General features: G+C 37.5%; 1 protein-coding gene across 1 annotated transcript; it reads right to left on the bottom strand.

Moving 5' to 3' along the window:
- Window positions 1-3819: 3819 nt before the first annotated feature.
- LOC113057815 (coiled-coil domain-containing protein 69-like) lies at window positions 3820-15548 on the bottom strand. The gene is made up of 9 exons (XM_026225343.1): window positions 15373-15548; window positions 11279-11342; window positions 10737-10894; window positions 9329-9416; window positions 9146-9219; window positions 8392-8493; window positions 8189-8308; window positions 7765-7862; window positions 3820-4031 (listed from the first exon to the last, which is right to left on the bottom strand). The coding sequence occupies exons 1-9, from the start codon at window positions 15418-15420 to the stop codon at window positions 3872-3874; spliced, it is 912 nt and encodes a 303-aa protein (XP_026081128.1). The 5' UTR covers window positions 15421-15548; the 3' UTR covers window positions 3820-3871.
- Between the last annotated feature and the right edge of the window lie 3744 nt (window positions 15549-19292).

Below are 19292 nucleotides of genomic sequence, written 5' to 3' on the forward strand. Positions count from 1 at the left end.
ATTAGGCTATAGCTACTGCTGCACTGAAGTAGGAGTTTAAGAAATAAAGCTGATTATGCTGTGTAAAAAACTGGGGTGATAACCAGCCCCACACCTTTTAATCAAAGCTGTTTTCCCCGGGGTGCAATTTTCACCTTCTTTGTTCTAAGTCAAGGTGATGAGGAACAACTCAGCAGCCCCGAATAGCAATCATCTTATCTGAGAAGATTCGTGTCTGCCTCCAACCCTTGGCAATTTAAAGGTTATCTTTGCTGTAATAAACTGAAATTGTAAATAACCCTTTCGAATACGCGCGCAGGTCGCACATTATCAAAGGCAGGACACGGGAGCAGATGTAAGTTTTAGCAACACATTATTCTCCGCGCTGTTAATGCATATGGGGACGCTTCTGCTGGGCAATTAACAGATAATGGAATGAAAGACAGGTATTGTGTTACATTCATGTGGCCGACGATGACGTCACCAAGGGACAGCGCGTGAACGCAGGTGAACACCCCAAAACTCGCGCGCCTTCCCGCCAGTTCAGAGCAGGAAGCAATTACAGATTCTCTTTCAAATCACGGCTTTCTTAAATTGAGTTTTTTTTTAAATATATACAAATCTATATCTAATGTCTTTTTATTTTTAATTCTATCATTATTTAAATCATCATTATTTGTGCTCCTTTGTAAACAGGGCTTGATTCTTAAAATGTGTAGCCTACAAATAATAATAAAAACAATAGGCTATAGGATTGATGGTAAAATATAATTATACAATTGGACGAAAAACAATTATGCTGGATATGCACTATAAAGAGTTAATTAACCTTGATCCATTGGAGCAGGCAAGCATTTTTTATTTTTATTTTTTAAATACAAAGTGTTCCTGAATACCGAGTTTCAGATTATTATTATTATTAGGCAAACAGCTGATTAAATGATACAATTTGTGTTTGCATGCATTTATTATATTGTATTATTGTATTAATAGGATTATATTAGCACATAATTATCAAAAGTCCATGATAATAAAACACTGATAAAAGTGCAAGTGCATCAAAAAAAGATCCCAAATATTCCCAAGTGTTCTAGCTCCAATAATGTCAAAAATAAAGGCTAAGCGTTTTACTTTTTATTATTATTTATTTTTTGCTAACAATACCTGCTTAACTACTGTTTCCTGAAAATAAAGGAATTAAAATGATAATGATAATAAACCGATATAAATGACAAAACAATAAAAAGTCTTAACGTGAGGAATTATACATTTAGGCTAATAAAAGCATTTTGCTTTTCTTAAGTATGGACACTCGTCAGGATAGACGCCGTATTTGTTTTTTCACGAAGAAACTCAAAATAGCCGCATACTAACGCTGGAATAATAATAATAGCTACTCATAATGAATAGAGATTTTTTTCGATACATTTATTTATTTCTCGCAACCTTATTTGCATATTATATATATAGGCTAATAAATCTAAACATATACAAATGCTTTCTAGTTTTTTTTATTTTTTTACAATGATTGAATGAAGAGTGAGTTTTATTGACAGCAGTATTTAATCCGGACATGAGGTCTTGAGATCTGCTAGTGTTAGTGTTGAGATTCTCCAGGTGGCTGCTAATGCTCTGGGAACCTCCTGACTTCACTACACGAGGCTGACCTGTGCTGATCTCAGTGGCTATAGACAGGTATTGTCCAAACATGTCACAGTCAGAGAAGCGGTGAACCTGACATCCGCTCGTGCAGCAGAAAGAGCCGGGCTCTTCTCCATGTTGAGTGCTGTGTAGTCTAATGGGGGGCTTCACGGGTCTGTCAATCAGCCGGGCTTCATGCTCTTATTTGTCATGAGAGATACCCACCAATCAGTGTCTCATTACATGCAGCAGTGAAAGTTGTGGTGTGAGTGACCTTATATATGAGGGGCAGAGTCAACTGTGGGACAAAAAACCAAGAAAAATATTTATAAACAAGACTTTAATAGGCTATGTTAATTTAGCTATTAAGATTAAAAGGCTATCTGGAACAGATTATTCCAACATCAGGGATACCAACATAATAGTAAACCAACAAAGAATTGCTGAATGAAGAATGACTTGCATGTTGCTGGTATTCAAAACAAACAGACATGCCAAGGTGAAGCACCCAGACAACCAAAAAACTTGTCAGAGCAACACCAGCAGGCTCTCGCGCGTTTTAATCTTGAGTCATTGCGCCCCCTATAGGACAAAATCTAAACCTGCCTAAATCTTTGACGAGCGCTAGGATGTTGGAATTCCAATTATTTCATAAACCTTTAGGCCACAATTTGATAAAACCGGTTATTGAAAAAAAAAAAAAAAATGCATAAAAAGGTCTCCAGTTTAACCAAACTTTAATATGTGTATGGGATCTTCCCAAAGCAGTTCTTTGGTTGATATATTTTGTTCTGGAATAACTGAGCAGAACAGATACAGTCCCTCTGATGCAGCTTTTATTGCTTGTTTTTTTTTCTCCAGGAAATATCTTACAACAAAGGCACTGATTTAGAAGTAAACATATATAAGAGCACAACATTACAATAATACACTATCTTAAAAAAAAAAAAAAGATATGTACACAAAGGCAACCATTTTACCACTCAAGCTTTTAAAAATGACAAGTCGAATCACTGCAATGAGAAGTCCGTCTGAAGTCCTGCAGAAAGAACATTTCAACCAGATATTCTTCATAGATTTCTTCATCAGAACAGATTTGGATAAATGTAGCATTGCATCACTTGCTCAGCAATGGATGCTCTGCAGTGAATGGGTGCCGTCAGAATGAGAGTCCAAACAGCTGATAAAAACATAATCCACACCTCTCCAGTCCATCAGTTAATGTCTCCACTGCAGGTTTGCAAGAAACATTTTAAAACAGCCAAAATACAGTTAAATGCCTTGATGGATTTTTGTTTGTCACTTCACAAGATGTGAACTGATGGACTGGAGTGGTGTGGATTATTGTAAATGTTTTTAATCAGCTGTGTGGGCTCTAATTCTGACGGCACCCATTCACTGCAGAGCATCCATTGGTGAGCAAGTGATGCAATGCTACATTTCATTTACGTACTACGCCTTGGATGTCCTGAAGGGGAGTCCATTTTCAGCTCATTTTAATTTTGGGGTGAACTACTCCTTTAAAGTATTAAATAACTTAAAAATCTGTTCAGAATTTTCTAAAATAAAATAAAAATAGGTTTGCAAAAAGTAACAAAACAGAGAGGCTAGACTCTTCTTGAAAAAATGTTTGCTGGTTCTTTGAGACAACATGGTGTTTGAGCTAAAATGACAAGATTTTATCCAATAGGACCCCAGGACTTTACCTACCACTGAAAAGCAGAAGGATTCAAAACGGAAATACTATGTGCAAAGTGTAGGAAGAAAGCATACTGGTAATCACCAAAAGCCCATTATCTCTCCAACAAATAAAACAGATAAAAGTGCAAGTGCATCTGAAAAGATCCCAAATATTCATGTTACACGTCCAAGTGCTAATTATGTCTTAAGGCAAAAACATAACAGCTGTTTTTGCTAACAATACTTGCGGTTTCCTGGAAAGAAATAAAAATGTCAAAAACCCTGTAGAATAATAAAAAGAGTAACTACTGCATAGATCCACAGCTATTTCAAAATGCATCCAAAAAATCCTGATAAGAAATGTCTCTTCAAACAAAATGTACAAAAATATTTGTTTGGCTAGTTAAAATTGCTAAGTGCAGTGAATAAGTTCATATCAGCACTGGGTGATCACAACACTATATTAAACTGGCATAAAAAATAAAAAAAACCGAAGGCACTGAGGCCAGCCTGTGATGAAGGTGGATGCTGCGGTCAGCTGGGGATGACAGAAGGAAGGTGGATGCTGCGGTCAGCTGGGGATGACAGAAGGAAGGTGGAAGGAGGAGCACGAGTCTCTGCGGTGTATGAGTTTAAAGAGCAGCTCTTCTTTCTCCTGGCTGAGCTTCTGGTTCTGCAGAGACTGCTTCTCTAGCGCCTCCTGCAGCTCGTTCTGCTCCTTGGACAGTTGTCTGACAGAGGACAAAAGAGTTTTAGTAAAATACTTTATATAATATATATATATATATATATATATATATATATATATATATATATATATATATATATATACAGTTTATATATATATTTTTAAAAAATATATAATAATAATAATAATAATACATCAAACTTGTATAGCGCTTTTTTGGACACTCAAAGACGCTTCACATGGGGAAACAAAATAAAACAAAACAAAACAAAACAACAAGGGTTTAGGGAAAAGCTAGTTTGAACAGGTGGGTTTTGAGTACTGATTTGAAGTTTGGCAGTGAGTCCGAGTTTCTAATGGATGTAGGGAGTGAGTTCCAGAGGGTGGGGGCAGTGATAGCGAAGGCTCGATCCCCCAAAGTCCGTCGGTTAGTGCGGACGATCGGAGCAAGGCGGTTTGTGCCAGCTGAACGGAGGTGGCGGGTGGGTTGGTGCTGTTCCAGGAGCTCAGTGAGGTAGAGTGGGGCCAGGTTATGGAGGGACTTATAGGTGAGGAGAAGGAGCTTATATTGAATGCGATAGTGAACAGGTAGCCAATGGAGCTGACGGAGAACGGGGGTGATGTGTTCTCTTGACCGGGTGTGGGTTAGGAGGCGGGCAGCTGAGTTTTGGATGTATTGCAGTTTTTGTAGTTGATTGGTAGGAAGTCCGTATAGAAGGCTATTGCAATAGTCAAGTCTTGAAGTTATGAATGCATGAATGAGAATTTCAGCTGTTGCCAAGGTAAGGGAGGGGCGAAAGCGGGCAATATTGCGGAGGTGGAAAAAGGATAGTTTAGTGATATGGTTGATGTGTGTTCGGTATGAGAGGGTGGGGTCCATTATGATGCCAAGGTTTCGGACAGAGAGGGAGGGGGTGACAATATGTCCGTCGATAAGGAGAGTAAAGTTCTGAATAGAGGAGAGGAGAGATTTTGGACCCGTGATAAGGAGTTCTGTTTTACTGCTGTTGAGTTTAAGAAAATTATTGTCCATCCAGGCTTTAATGTCAGAAATGCAATCGGTGATGGTAGAGAGAATAGCCGGGGAGATGGATTTGGTGGAAAAGTAGATTTGGGTATCATCTGCGTAGCAGTGAAAATGGAGTCCATGGTTGCGGATGATCTGACCGAGGGGAAGCATGTAGATGGTGAAGAGGAGGGGGCCGAGAACGGAACCTTGGGGGACGCCATGGGTGACAGGGGAGGTGTGGGAGTTGCAGTTATTAACAGAGACAAAATGGTGACGATCAGAGAGGTAAGATGTGAGCCAGCGAAGTGCTGTACCAGAGATGCCAATAGATTGAAGACGATGGAGAAGGACAGTATGGTCAATAGTGTCAAATGCAGCGGAGAGGTCGAGGAGAAGGAGGATGGATATGAAACCAAAGTCGGCAGCAATGAGGAGATCATTTGTGACTTTAAGAAGGGCTGTTTCTGTGCTGTGGTGTGGACGGAATCCGGATTGAAATGTTTCGAAGAGTTGAGAGGAGTGGAGATATTGATGGAGTTGTGTGTTTACGGCGCGTTCCAGGATTTTTGAAAGTAACGGAATATTGGAGATGGGTCTGAAGTTATCCAGATTGTCAGGGTTGAGGCCAGGTTTTTTCAGGAGGGGTGTGATGGATGCAAGTTTTAGCGGGGATGGAACAGATCCAGACGTAAGGGAAGTGTTGATGATGATGGTGATGAGAGGAATAAGGGTTTCTTGACAGCTTTTGAAGAGAGGAGAAGGGATCGGGTCAAGCTGGCAGTTTGAGAATTTCATGGTCGAAAGGAGTTTGGAGGTGTCAGAGGGAGACAGTGGAGAGAAAGAGGAAAAGCTGTGGTGTGTGAGCGGAGGGAGTTGATATTCAGAAGGAGGAGAAGCGGAGGAAGTGGAAGCTAGTGAACAGTGTATTGTATGGATTTTGGTATGGTAGGATGACAGAAAGTTATTGCATTTGTCTATAGTGAATGTGGAGGTTATATTGTCCTTGGGTTTGGTCAGTTTTGCAAATGTGGAGAATAATGTGCGGGGGTTAGAAGAATTTGAGTGAATGAGTTGTGAGTAGAAATTGGACCGGGCAGTTTTGAGAGCAGAATTGTATGTGGTTATGGCGTGTTTGTAGGCTTGTGCATGGACAGTGAGACCGGATTTTTTATGGATCCTTTCAAGTTGTCTTTTTTGTCTTTTGAGAATGTGAAGATCTGGGGTGTACCAAGGAGCAGAGGTGGAGAAGGAGACTGAGGCAGTTTTAAGAGGGGCTATTTGGTTGAGGCAGGTGGAGAGTGTGTGGTTGTAGAAATTGACTAGATCAGAGGCAATCGGATCGGAGGGAAGTGAAGAAGTAGAGATGGCATGGGATATGGATGAGTTGAGAGAGATGGGACTAATAGATTTCAGGTTTCGAAATGTAATTGTTCTTGTGTGTTTGATGGTAGGAGAGGGGGTAATGACATCCAAGGTGATGGCCAGATGATCAGAAATTGTGAGGTCAGTCAATGAAAGGTTATGTATAGTGAGGGAGGGTGTGGAACAGACCAGGTCCAAGATATGTCCATGATTATGTGTGGGTGAGGTGACATGCTGGGTAAGGTTGAGGCAGTTTAAAATGTCCAAAAAGTCAGATGTGAATTTTGCTGTCGGAGAGTCGATATGAATGTTGAAGTCACCAATGAGGAGAACGGACGGAGAAATGGAAGACAGCTGAGTTACGAAGTCTGTGAAATCAGAAAGAAATGATGGACAAAGTTTGGGAGGGCGGTAGATGACTGCAGCAGTGAGTGATTGGGAACCAGGAAGTCTGAAAGCCAAGTGTTCAAATGAGGATACAGCCGGGATGGGGATGGGGCGGATGGAGATATCGCTGCGGTGAATAACTGCGATGCCACCACCTCGCCGGTCCAGACGAGGGTTGTCAATGAAGGAGTATCCAGGTGGGGTGGTCTGATTTAATGCAAAGTAATCCATAGGTTTATGCCAGGTTTCGGTAAGACAGAGAAAATCCAGTTTATTGTCAGTAATGAATTCACAGAGGAGCAGGCTTTTATTGTTGAGTGATCTTGTATTGAATAGCGCTGTCTTAAGAGGTTTTTGTTTTGAAATCCAAATGGCGGAAGTTGAGACGGGCAGGAGGTTAGATGAAGTCGCGTGAAGAGTGCGCGGATGACGTATGCGGATGTTGTTGTTGCGCCAGATTTTATATTTTTATATTCTTTATGTACACACATTCAGTCTAATACAATTAAATTTCAAACTCATAACTTGGCAATTCTGTAAAAAAAACAAGGAATGTTAATTACAGCAGCTACAACACCGCCAGGGGGCGCCACATACACACACTCGAGCTTACAAACGTTCAGAGCAAAAATACAATTACACCAGGAAAGCTCGGTTAAATTTAAAATGCATTATTACATTTAGACACTAGCAAGTTAGAGACTAGCAAGTGAAAGCCTACTGTATTATATTTGATACACAAAATGTAAACTATGTGCCTTTTACCCAATGACAGAGCCCTTGTAAAATGCCTTTTATAATAATATTTCTGATAGCACTACAGTACCAGTCACAGTTCACATGGCTTCACAGGATCAACCCCTAAAAATACATATTAGCCGTTCACGCTCACAGTAAAGTTTCTTCTCTTCTGTCAAGATTTTTCTCCCAGAAAGTAGTGCAAACTTAGTCTCAATATTTAAAAATACTGACGTCTAATCATCCTATAAGAATCATTAGTAGACTGAAGTTAACGTACTGTATGAGGCTTTGGTAGTTGTCTATCCTCACTCTGAAGTCCTCGCTCTGCTGGAGCGCCTGCAGGAGCTGATCCTCCAGCGACTGATTCCTCTCCACCTGACAATCACAACACAACACCACGCCGAAAATCATCAAAACAGCTGACTTACAGTGGGAAAAAATTCATAATTTCTTGATGCAAACAAACAGATCAATTTGCCACGTTCAGACAAACAACACGAATACACAAATAATACACCTGCTTTCATTTCTGAACATCATTTCTCAGTGATGGAGTATAAAGCAGATGACATGTTTGACAAAGTGGATGAAACCATTTTTTTTAGACGGAGGGAACAAATGTAAAGGTAAGAATCTGCTACTGAAAAGTACATTTTGATTGACTGCTAAACTGAAGATGTATATTTAATGGCCCACAATACCAGTGTTTCCATCTGCAGCAGCTTGTTCCCCTGGTCCTGTAAACGCTCACGCTTCATTTCGATGACAAATAACAGACTCTCCTGCTCCTGCTCCCAGAATGCACCAGGGCTGCCATGAGTCTGGGATGAAAAGACAGACAGAGCTGAATACTGCAGCTATCTGAAGCACGCTTTGCCAACAGATCTCCACTCTCCTAACAAACCTCAATGTTTCTCTGAAGGTCTCTCTGGAGCGTGGACTCCTGCGCTCTGCGCTTCAACTCCTCGAACAGCTTCAGCTCTGACGTCAGCCCTTCAATCTGATCCTGAGTTCAGAGACAGTCAAGTCAAGTCTGGTATGTCTAGCCTGACATGGGAAGTACATCTATAATTTCTTGATTTCATTGCTCAAATTTTTATAGAGTATCAGCTGGGAGTATATCACGGTTCTATTAACATGTTTGCCAAAATAACCACGACATTTCGACACAAACCTTGATTTTGTGGCAAACAGTGATCAGAATTACAGAACAGGAACTACTGTAGCACGAAAGAAGATGACTACATTTTTAAAATAGGGTTACAGCTGTCAAAAAGGAGTAGGAAGTGGGAACTTCAGCACATCTGCGCCCCGTCATCTTACAGTCTCAGTGAAAATTAGAGGAATGCTGCCAGTCAAATAGGGTTCGTCATATATAATTAATGAAATTAGCACCAGGTGCCAGATTAACACCAATAACTCAGAGGAATCTGTAAATGTTTTACTAATATCTTAAGTTTTTTTTTTACTGTGCTTCAGAATCAAATAAATTCTTCTACTCATGTTAGGAACTTCAAATACGACAAAGCAGTGATCTTGAAATTTAGGGAATTGTAGGTTCTTCTCTTATTTTGACCTCCACTGTATATTAGATCAGCTCTCAATCAAATACATTAAGACAAATCAGATCAGTGATGTTGCAAATAGACGAGCTTTACCTTCAGCACATTCTCAGCTGCTGCATGGGACTCATTTAAAATGTTCTTCTCTTCATTGTGTAATCGCTGTAGCTCTGCAAAGTAAACAATTATTGAATATTATTATTTACACACAGATACAAAACATATACATACACACATTTATCATTTCTGCTTTGGCAAAGTCAGCTGCTGTGCTCTGACCTTCTGTTGCGCTCTGATGCCGTTCTAAGACGCTCCTCGTCTGTTTTCCATGAAGATCATTTAAGTCAGCGGTTATCTCAGTCTTTACCTGTTAACAAAAGACACAATGCATTTATTTATTATTTAACACCAAATCAGCAGCAAAGGCTATTTTCATGGCAATTTAGTAGAAATTGTCTGATTGAAGAACTTTTAGGCTTGAAACATAATTTAATATTTTTCTAACTTTTGGAGCTGTGGTGTAACAACATTGATTTTCCTTTTTTAAAGTAGCAAAAAATTAAATAAGTTATAAGAAACTTAAATAATGGTATATAATAACAATGTTTTCAAATACTGTTTAAACAAGATTTTTCAGTCTGATATTTGATTCAAATTTTCCCAAGGATAAATAAGCCTTTTTTTTTCTTTTTTTTTAATATCAAGGAATGAAAATGTATGAATAAATCCATTCAAGCAATGGTACAGAAATTTGGATAAATAAAAAAAATAAATGTGCAATTAATTAACAAGAAAAAAAAATCAAATATATAGTAAATGAAAATTACATTTATACAATTAAAAATATAAATTATAAAATTAAAAATAAATCTGAATACCTGCCAAACTATCAGTCAAATTTATATACAAACCTTAAAGAATTCTCAGAAATGGATAGTGCTTTACATACACATGACCTTAAAAAGCATCCCAGGATGCACCCTACAAAAGTATGTTTAGAGAATGGCAAGAACTACATCTTTAATTTTTTATAATTACTACTGCCAAAAAAACAGACAGAACCTTGTTCTTCATTTGTAAAAACACTATAAAAGTCTAAATAATTTTCATAATTTTTTATTGTAAAAATTGTTCCAGTTAGTGATTGGTTACATTATTTAGACATATTTTTCATAAAAACAAAAGAATGTCCTATGCAATGTTCCCATTTACATTGCTATAATAATGCATGTTTACAGAATAAATGAGTCAAAGTTCTAGAGTACAAAAACACTTGGTGAGAGGTTTAAAAAGAAACGTAAGGCTATCTTTGTCCTCTCTTGGTAAAACAAGCATTGCTCTACTGTGTAAAACACACAAACCAGCCGTCTTTACAAGGCAATGAATAACATCCCTCCCTGCAAACAGGTTTAGTTTTGTTGGTCAGAGGTTAGCACAAGGACAGATGTACCAAAGCACACGTTCCCAGACCCTGAACAACAGCGCACAGCATCGGCCTTGTTCCCAATTATGCTGTAATGGAAAAGCATGTCTAGTTTATTGCCGCTGACAGCTTCATAATGTATAACCCGATGACATAATCCGGGATCAGAATACTAGTCGTTCTTGAATGCCTACATGAAGCTACATGTACTTGCAATGCGTTCCATTCACAAGACAAAAAGAAAGGCCTTCTTTCAAACTCTACCTTCTCTAGAATACTGTGGACTAAAGTGCAGATGTCTCCAGGATGGTCCTTGAGGAGCTGGTCTCTCTCCTGGTCTCCAGAAGCCGTCAACACAGCATGAAGTATCTTTAGCTGACACTCATACGTCTCCAATAGATTCTTCTCAGAAGAGCGTGTACCTGGGGGAGAGCAATTGAACACTACATTGTTTACTCTACGGTACATCTGAAACAATATCTCCATGAGCACAAGACAAGATCGCCCAGGGCTAGCAACACAAGAGTATCAACAGGTCTTTGCAACCCAACGTCAGCGCTACAAAAGCCTGCGCTCTGCCAACAACAACACACTTCACAATGGAATCGTGGGACATTGAAAAAGCCACGCATGAAAAGCACACATTAATAGATAATAACCGTAGCACACGCATCATGATCTACAAGTGTTGACATTTTGAAACAGTCCATGACCAGAGGATCTCTGTCACAATGCATTCTCTGTTTCCGTTTCTCTAAAGAACATCTGCACACGTTCACATGACATGATCGAGAGAAACCACTTACCACTTCCATCTTGAAGTTTGATGTCCTTTATTTGCTTCTCACCTTCTTGCGCACAACTTTTTTTCTGAAAGAAAAGAAACGGATGCTTTTTGTTGTTGCATTGCAGACACCATCATTTCAAAGCTAGCTGACAAACTTAATCTACATGCACAACTTTTTAACATTTCAGAGATGTGTAATATAAGTTAATCTTTGTTGCATTCCAAAGCAATCTGACCAATGAGATATGCGCTCAAGATTGCACAACCATGACATCATTGACAAATCACTTACAATAGTGCATCACACTCTGAAAACTTGACTTGTATTTCTCAATAGGTGGAGCAATGTCTAATTTAATTTAAAGGTGCACTATGTAATATGGACAGCTAGTGGGTTAAAATGAGAACAAGAGCAACTGACAATGGAAGACGACGAGCTGAATGCTGTAAGCTGGTGAGTTGATTTGTCCATGTTTTAATATTTTAATAGATGTATGGGCTTTTTAGGTTGGGAAGAATCTGTGATCTTTGACCTAGAGATTCGTTAGTTTGATGGCTTATATGGCTACAATATGCTGTGTTTTCCACCAACTGGCAACCCGTGATGTTTATATACTATTGGGTAAATAGGCAGTGGGCGGAGTCACACAGATCGAAACAAAAACAGACATTCTGACATCGAACGCACATTTCAAAGTAGAACTGTAACATGTAACAACTTTGCATATTTCCTAAATATATCCGAATAATGAAGGTATGTTTATGCTTACATAATTGCTTACATTGCAGACAGTCACTGACAATTATCATAAGAACAAAAACAGACAGACGAACAAAATGTGAAGGCCTATTTATTTCCACACATTCCAGATCATCGAAAATAAAATCAGTAAAATTATATATATTTTTAAGAATTCTTGTGCTTACCAAGGCTGCATTTATTTGATCAAAATTACAGTAAAACTAATATTGTGAAGTATTATTTTAAATAACTTCTCTTCAGTGTCACATGATCGTTCAGGAATCATATAAAATAAAATAGGAACATTTTGTAACATTAGGATTGTCTTCACGGTCCGTGTCCTTAGTGTTTATTAGCATGCTCTCCACACATATAACAAGCACTGAAATTCAAGAAGCAGCTATCATGCGTCCATAGGGAGTAAAGAATGTGCCGTTCCAGTGTGAGAGTTTTTGAAGATGGAGCTCAAGGCCGGCAATGTTCACAGGTTATTTAACGTTTTGAAGTTTACGTGCCAAATATCTGAGACACAGCCTACACACACATGAACTAAAACACTCGCAAGTGCAAAATGTCTCTCCTTTGAGAGCAAAGCCTCCAGTTTATTTCAGGTTAGAGAAGTGTTTCTTAATCACTATTAAGATTTAAGAGATGCAGGGAAGACTACCAGGGAGTTAAATCTCAAAGTTTTAACTCATATAAAGCATGTGACATGGTTTTAGTGTGACATCTATAATCATGATTTTTGGGGCTTAATGGCCCCTGGTTTCCTTGCTCTTCAACTATCAGTTGAGGCAGCATCCTCATTCACGAACCAAAAGAGTCAAACCACATCAAGTCACCTAATAACTAGTGAGATTCTAACATGTGCGGTTTAAGTGTCAGTGTGGACACAAGCCAACCAAAACATGACACTTATGCTTCATGCAATCTACAGTTTGAAAGAAATCAAAAACAAATGATGTCATACTGTGTGCATGTATTCATAGTTTTCACGTGGCACTTGAATAGAAATGCCCAACTTTCCTCCGCTGAATGCCACTTTTTTTTTTTTTACCAGATTTATATTAGGAACTAATGTACCAAGACAGCGATATTAAAAGGCCAAACTCAGTATAGACCTTATTAATCACAAGGACTATGTACAGATGAACAGTTGTGGCCAGAATATGAATCTGGCTCACGAAATTGCACATTAAGCATTTTTCCATTTAAAACCATTGCAAAAAATGCTTAATGTTATGCATTAATAAAAGGCATTCATATTCTGGGCTCAGCTGCTTGCCTATATATATATAGTTTACATCATGAGTAAGGTGTATGTTGAATTTTATATTTTAATATCACTCAGTACATTAAGACATATTATGCTTGTTATCCAAAATTATCCACTCATTAAAATAATGCTGAAGAGGGTTTATATAAATCACTCGTGGCCAAAACTTGCAGGATGCACACATATCTTTGTTTTTCTTGGTATGAAAGGTGATCTACGTTTGTGGCTTGAAACAGATGGAAATTGACAGGTTTATGCTGTAGTTGGATGGATGTTTTGCCCTCCGGGTCTCCACACCAGTCATGTGACTGAAAATTATCGAATAACATTTTAAAAGGTCTACAACTTTCTAATAGTGAAACAATTTAATAGCTAGGCTAAGCTAGGCTTACTTTCCAAAAATTAATCAGTAACAAAAAGCCAGAACAGGAACTGCTTCCATCTCATAATTCAGTTTAATCCACAATAACACTATTATGCATTTGCCGGCTCTCTGTGGCAGGGAACCAAATGTTCTGGAACTTTAATGAACACTTGGCTTTATTACACTTCATCGTCATGTGGTTATGTGCTTTTGATTCAACTCCAATAGAAGCTGTAATAGTGAGCGTAAGGCTTTCTCTGTTTGGTCTTCAGAGAATTTTCACACTTCTCCAGTTGTCCATGTCAAGTATACTGACACATGGCTATGTGATTAACAGGACCAAATGAACTCTGGCTGTTTATAGGTCATATTAAAACTAGCAGTGAGCAACTCGGGACCCCATGTCTGTCATATCTAAGCCCTGTGTATATCTAAATCCTTCAGCAATCTGGGCTAATGAAAGCTTGACCCTGTTGCCATCAAAGCCAGATTTCACTGTATGCTTGAAGGCCACAGGAATGCATTGACTGCATTTATATTAAATATGGAATTTAAAGTGCCAGTGAGGTTCTAGTTGTTCTTCCATCATGGTGTTTAACTTTTTTTTTTTTTTACTTTTAATGCACGCATGATAAAAAGAACATTAAAATGCAATTTATTAAAATAAATAGCTTTATATGCCTCTCCTATGATGACCTTTTTCAATGTATTGGTGGTGCGACTGCCCAGAGATAGTTAAAATGCTGAAATTCTTGAAAAACACAAATATTTAAATAAATAGTTTGCCAATCAACAGACAAGACAGCTGTAGACCCTCATGCATGTGTGCAAAGGTCATTTAAAAATATCACATATTTTAAATGGTGCAATGAAAAGGTGCATTTTTTTTAGATAAAAGAATAACCCTAAGGAACCCTTTTCATATTCAAGAATTGAATAAAAATATATCAGTTTAAAAATATTCCATATTTTAAAAAACATATACCAATGAAATAACACTTCTTTTTTCCCTTTTAAAACATTGAAATATTTAATTGCTTTTCTTTAAAAATATAATAAATATTTCCATAAATATCCAAAATAAGTTTCAATAAGTGGTCTGGCAATCAACATAAAACAGACAATTATTATTATTTTTACATATCACATGTCATTTTTATGTCACACCTAGCGATGACTTTAAATATTTACATTGAAAATAATGACTAAGCTGTGTACCAAAATACATTAAAATCACTAAATGATAACATTGACAGATAACCGTTAGAAAACTGAGGGTTAGTGTCTAAAAACGAACAAAAACTACATAAAAAACTAAATTTCACCTTTTTATCACCTCGTACATGCTGATTTGTCATTGACCTAAATGCGGAACCATTTAAAGGAGAGCACACAGTGATCAAACATAAATTCAGGATAACACGACTTTATTTTGTCATAACGGATGTCAGCAGCACATTTTAAACAGTAGACCTCATCTGTTGATCCAGGCATCTGTTTCTAATTAAAACTTTCACAAGTCGACAAACTAACATGAGAGCTTTCGCATCGAATTGCGCATTAGTGAGGAAGTAACAAGTGATATGAGAGAACAAAACAAGAGTGGCTCCCTTGATGCGGATACATTTGCACGTGCTGTACATTTCTCCCCTCTGACGTTGCTGCGAGTCTCATTGCAACTTTCTGACTCATTATTTGTGAACATCCTGAGAAGGTTCTAAAACGACCTACCTTTTTCCTGGAGACCTGGCCACAAACTTTGCTGTTGTGACAACCCATGCTCCTCTGTTATACCTCTATATTCAAGCCAGTTGTCGATGGTAAGTTTTTGGCTGCCTGCGGCAGTTCAAATGAGCCCTCATTGATCCGCTCGAATAGGCTGAGACCGGAGCCGAGGGGCGGGGCTTATAGAGTCAGGGCGGCGTTCCAAAAACACAGGCTTCATTTACATGAACAATTTAAACCGAGACAAGCGGGAAATGGGTAAATCTGTGCACAGCTGCGTAAACTAATGCACACGGCAGCTTCCTGAAATGCAAATTAATAATTATGTTTTGTTTTTGTTCAATAAAACAGTATGTCCCCAAATATAATACCGTAGTTCAATTAACTCTTTATGAAATAATTAAGTTAAATAACAATTTTATATCATTTATTATATAAATCTTATTTTTTAAATTAAAGATTAATATTAAATTTGAAATTTTTATATCAAATATGTTAAAATATTAAATACAATGCACCGTATTTTTTATTTTATATAGACATTAAAATAGTTACATTATTTACAGGTATGGAAAGTATAAATACTAAATTTAAAAACGTTAATGCAAGTGTTTCAAAATGTTTATATATGTTATTTATTTACTTGTCCTTTATTAATATAGTCTACTTAATATAATTTTATACTTACCAGATTTATATTAATAATTTATATGAATATAACTTAATATAATTATATACTTAATATTCTTTATTTATTTATGAGTGTGTGTTTCTGGATTTCCTGGGTATTTGGTGCTCAACCACTTTCACTTACAATGTTTCATTTATACTAATGCCATATGAGGCCATAGTGACAGGTCACGTGGTGGTACAAATTCATGTTAGTAAAGTACAGCTTGCAGCATAATATCACAGTTAACATTTAAATATCTAGTCTTGTTCTAAGCCTCGAATAAAATTAACATTACATTCTTAAAAAACTTGATGTTTGAGGGTTAACTATAGGCTATAGTTCTTACGGACAGATCAACAGACTGTCTGTTAGCTAGGAAAGCATTGCAATTAGCAAATTTAGTGGATGTTTCCATCCCTAAGCATAACGGTTATATTATCCAGCAGGTTTGAAAGAGAAGCAAAAATGTGAGGCTCACGGATCTGCAGAGTGAATTGTAAGTTGTACTGTATTGTAAGTGGCCATATTATCATCCCGCTGCTGTAGAGGATTTCTGTTTAGAAAAACTGTCAAAACAGCAGTGATCCATAGCCAGCGTTGAGGTATGTGGATGCACATGCTGAATATGTAAACATTACAAGGTTTATACTGGCTGCCAGTTATGATTTCATCACCAATGTCATTTTAATGATAAATGAGTTAAACACTAAGTGTACATTTAGAAATAGAGAAAAAATGGATATTTAAACCTTTCTAGCATTCTGTCACTGTCTATTGTAACATAAACTATTGTCAAATGTTCAGAGGACAAAACATAATCCAGCACATCTGAGCTCATCACATTCACTGCTCTATATGGTGCATACAGTAGTGTGTCAGACATCTATCTTTGGCCTCTTGGCTCTCATTTGGTATATATTAAGCGTTAATATGATACATCGACTTTGGATCATCGGGGTAATCTGAGACTTTCCTCTATTTATAGCAGGGTCTCTAATCTGTCATAAAAACGATAGAGCAGTTGTTGCTGAGAAGTTTGCGTCATGACAAACTTTCCATTGACAGGCAGCTGCAGGGACTCTGGTGACAATAATAAAGATCAGGTCTCCACTTATCTACAGGAACAAAAACACAGCAGTTGTATAAAAAAGTACTGTATGTTCAGGTTTAACGTAGGATTCGCCAAAGTTAACAGGCTTATCACACACGTTTGAGCTCAGGGTTTGAAGGGAGGACAATAAATCGAGCCTGTTTTCCTTTTCGCTCGTCAGGATACACTTTCCTGTGTGCCAGCCAGTAGCAGTAAGTGCCACAAAGCTTTATGAATGTGCTTTGTGCCACAAAGCTCTTAAAAAAACCAGACGCGAGCTCTCAGTCAGCAAGGAGATAACATTCTTTCCACTGCTCCCCCTCCAACCCCAGGCATCGAAAAACCTCAGTGATTTCAAAGGGCAAAATAAAATATAGAAGTCTTACTGAGAGTTAAGCATCTGAGAGAACGATCAGGCTTAATTCAAACTTAAAAAAAATAAAATTGTTTGCATAATAGTACACTGTGCAGTTCAGATACTGCTGAATTCTAAGTGTATATATATCTTAAGTGTATATATATGTGCATTTTAGTAAACAGCACATTTCACATGCCAGGAAGGTTTTACGAGTGATGGTACATCTGGGTTCAGCCATCATTAAAAATGAAGAACATGGCTAGTCTTGCTAGCCATCTGGAAATCTGCTCTGGTTGGTATTCCACCTGGACATCTGGATTGAGGGCTGTACAAGTCTTGAAAGACAGCCTGAAAAATCAGGAATGCAAACAATGTTTACAGGAGGAGAACAAACCTGACTGATAATATACAGTCGAGCATATGAACGTATTCTCCAAATAAGTGTATATATTGTATTGTAGCTTTACATTAAAATCTTAAAAATGTTTAAGACACCGTTGCAAAATAATATGTATAATTAATTATGTTATTACAGTACTTTCTATTACTTATCAGTAATAGAAAGTACTGTAGCATGTGAAACAGAAACACAGTATTGTAGCTTTTCATTTCGTACAGCTGATACAGAAAGTGTCACCTTTAATTTTTGGTTAATTATCTATGATGTATTTAAATAAATTTAATTTAATTTATACATTTAGGAAATACTTTGGATTTACAGTGCATTCAGGCTAACATTTTTTTACCTAACATGTGTTCCTTGGGTATCAAACCCACAACCTTCTGCATTGCAGGAACACATAAAAAGGTAAAGATATGAATACTCTGAAAGACCATTGTGATCCATCCCATATCAAAGACACATTAGGAACTGTTTGTTGTGTGAGTTCCTTCATTATGATAATGACCCTGTTGAAAAAAACAAACATAAAAAGCATATGATGGTTAGGTATGTTTTGAAGCATGACTGCTGGTCTGAGCTGGTTTAAGCTGGTCCTTAGCTGGTCATATTCTGTTTCTGACCAGCACATGACCAGCTTAAACCAGCAGCCATGGTTCAAAAAATACCTATGCTGTTTTTTTTCAAAAGGGGTAATATATATATATATATATATATATATATATATTTTGGCATTTATGGAAACATTTATACAGAGTTATACAGTGACCTCTACAAGCTGATTCACACAGCATCATGAAAACCCTTTAAAACATCTTAGACAAACAGGATGCAGGACAACAAGATGTAGCCTATAGATTGCAGTTATATGCCCCTAAGGAAAAAATGCCCATGTATTAGTTTTTTGGAATGTATCATATGATATAATTGGATTATTAACCCATTAAAGCTTGCATGTTAAGTAACTTCTCCTAAACCGGGGCACACTCACAGCTTTGAATGGTCAGTGACAGGGCAGAGGCTCAGGACAGTCCTGTCCCGGAGGGATGAGTCGATCGAGCAGGTCACAGACATTAGGATAATGACAACTTCCTATTTCATCCAAGCATGGTATTTTCACCCACACACCAACTATTTCTCTTTCCAACATCACGTTCAACTGAAAGAAATAACATGGTGTGAACATGGAATTACGTTTTTAAAACAATGCCTTATGGAGGCGCAAACTATAAAAGGTGACAATCATGGAAGTTTACAGCCTAAGCTTGTGATAGTCACAAGACGGCCAACAGAAGATTCAGGCATAAAAACATTTATTTCACTACCATAAACTATGTCGGGACGGGAACCTCTGAGCTCAATTCCTAAGCTTTGTTTTTGTGTTTTTAAAATGTCATTGTAGTAT

This window comes from Carassius auratus, chromosome 39, assembly GCF_003368295.1.
Source record: "Carassius auratus strain Wakin chromosome 39, ASM336829v1, whole genome shotgun sequence".
Classification (NCBI taxonomy): domain Eukaryota; kingdom Metazoa; phylum Chordata; class Actinopteri; order Cypriniformes; family Cyprinidae; genus Carassius; species Carassius auratus.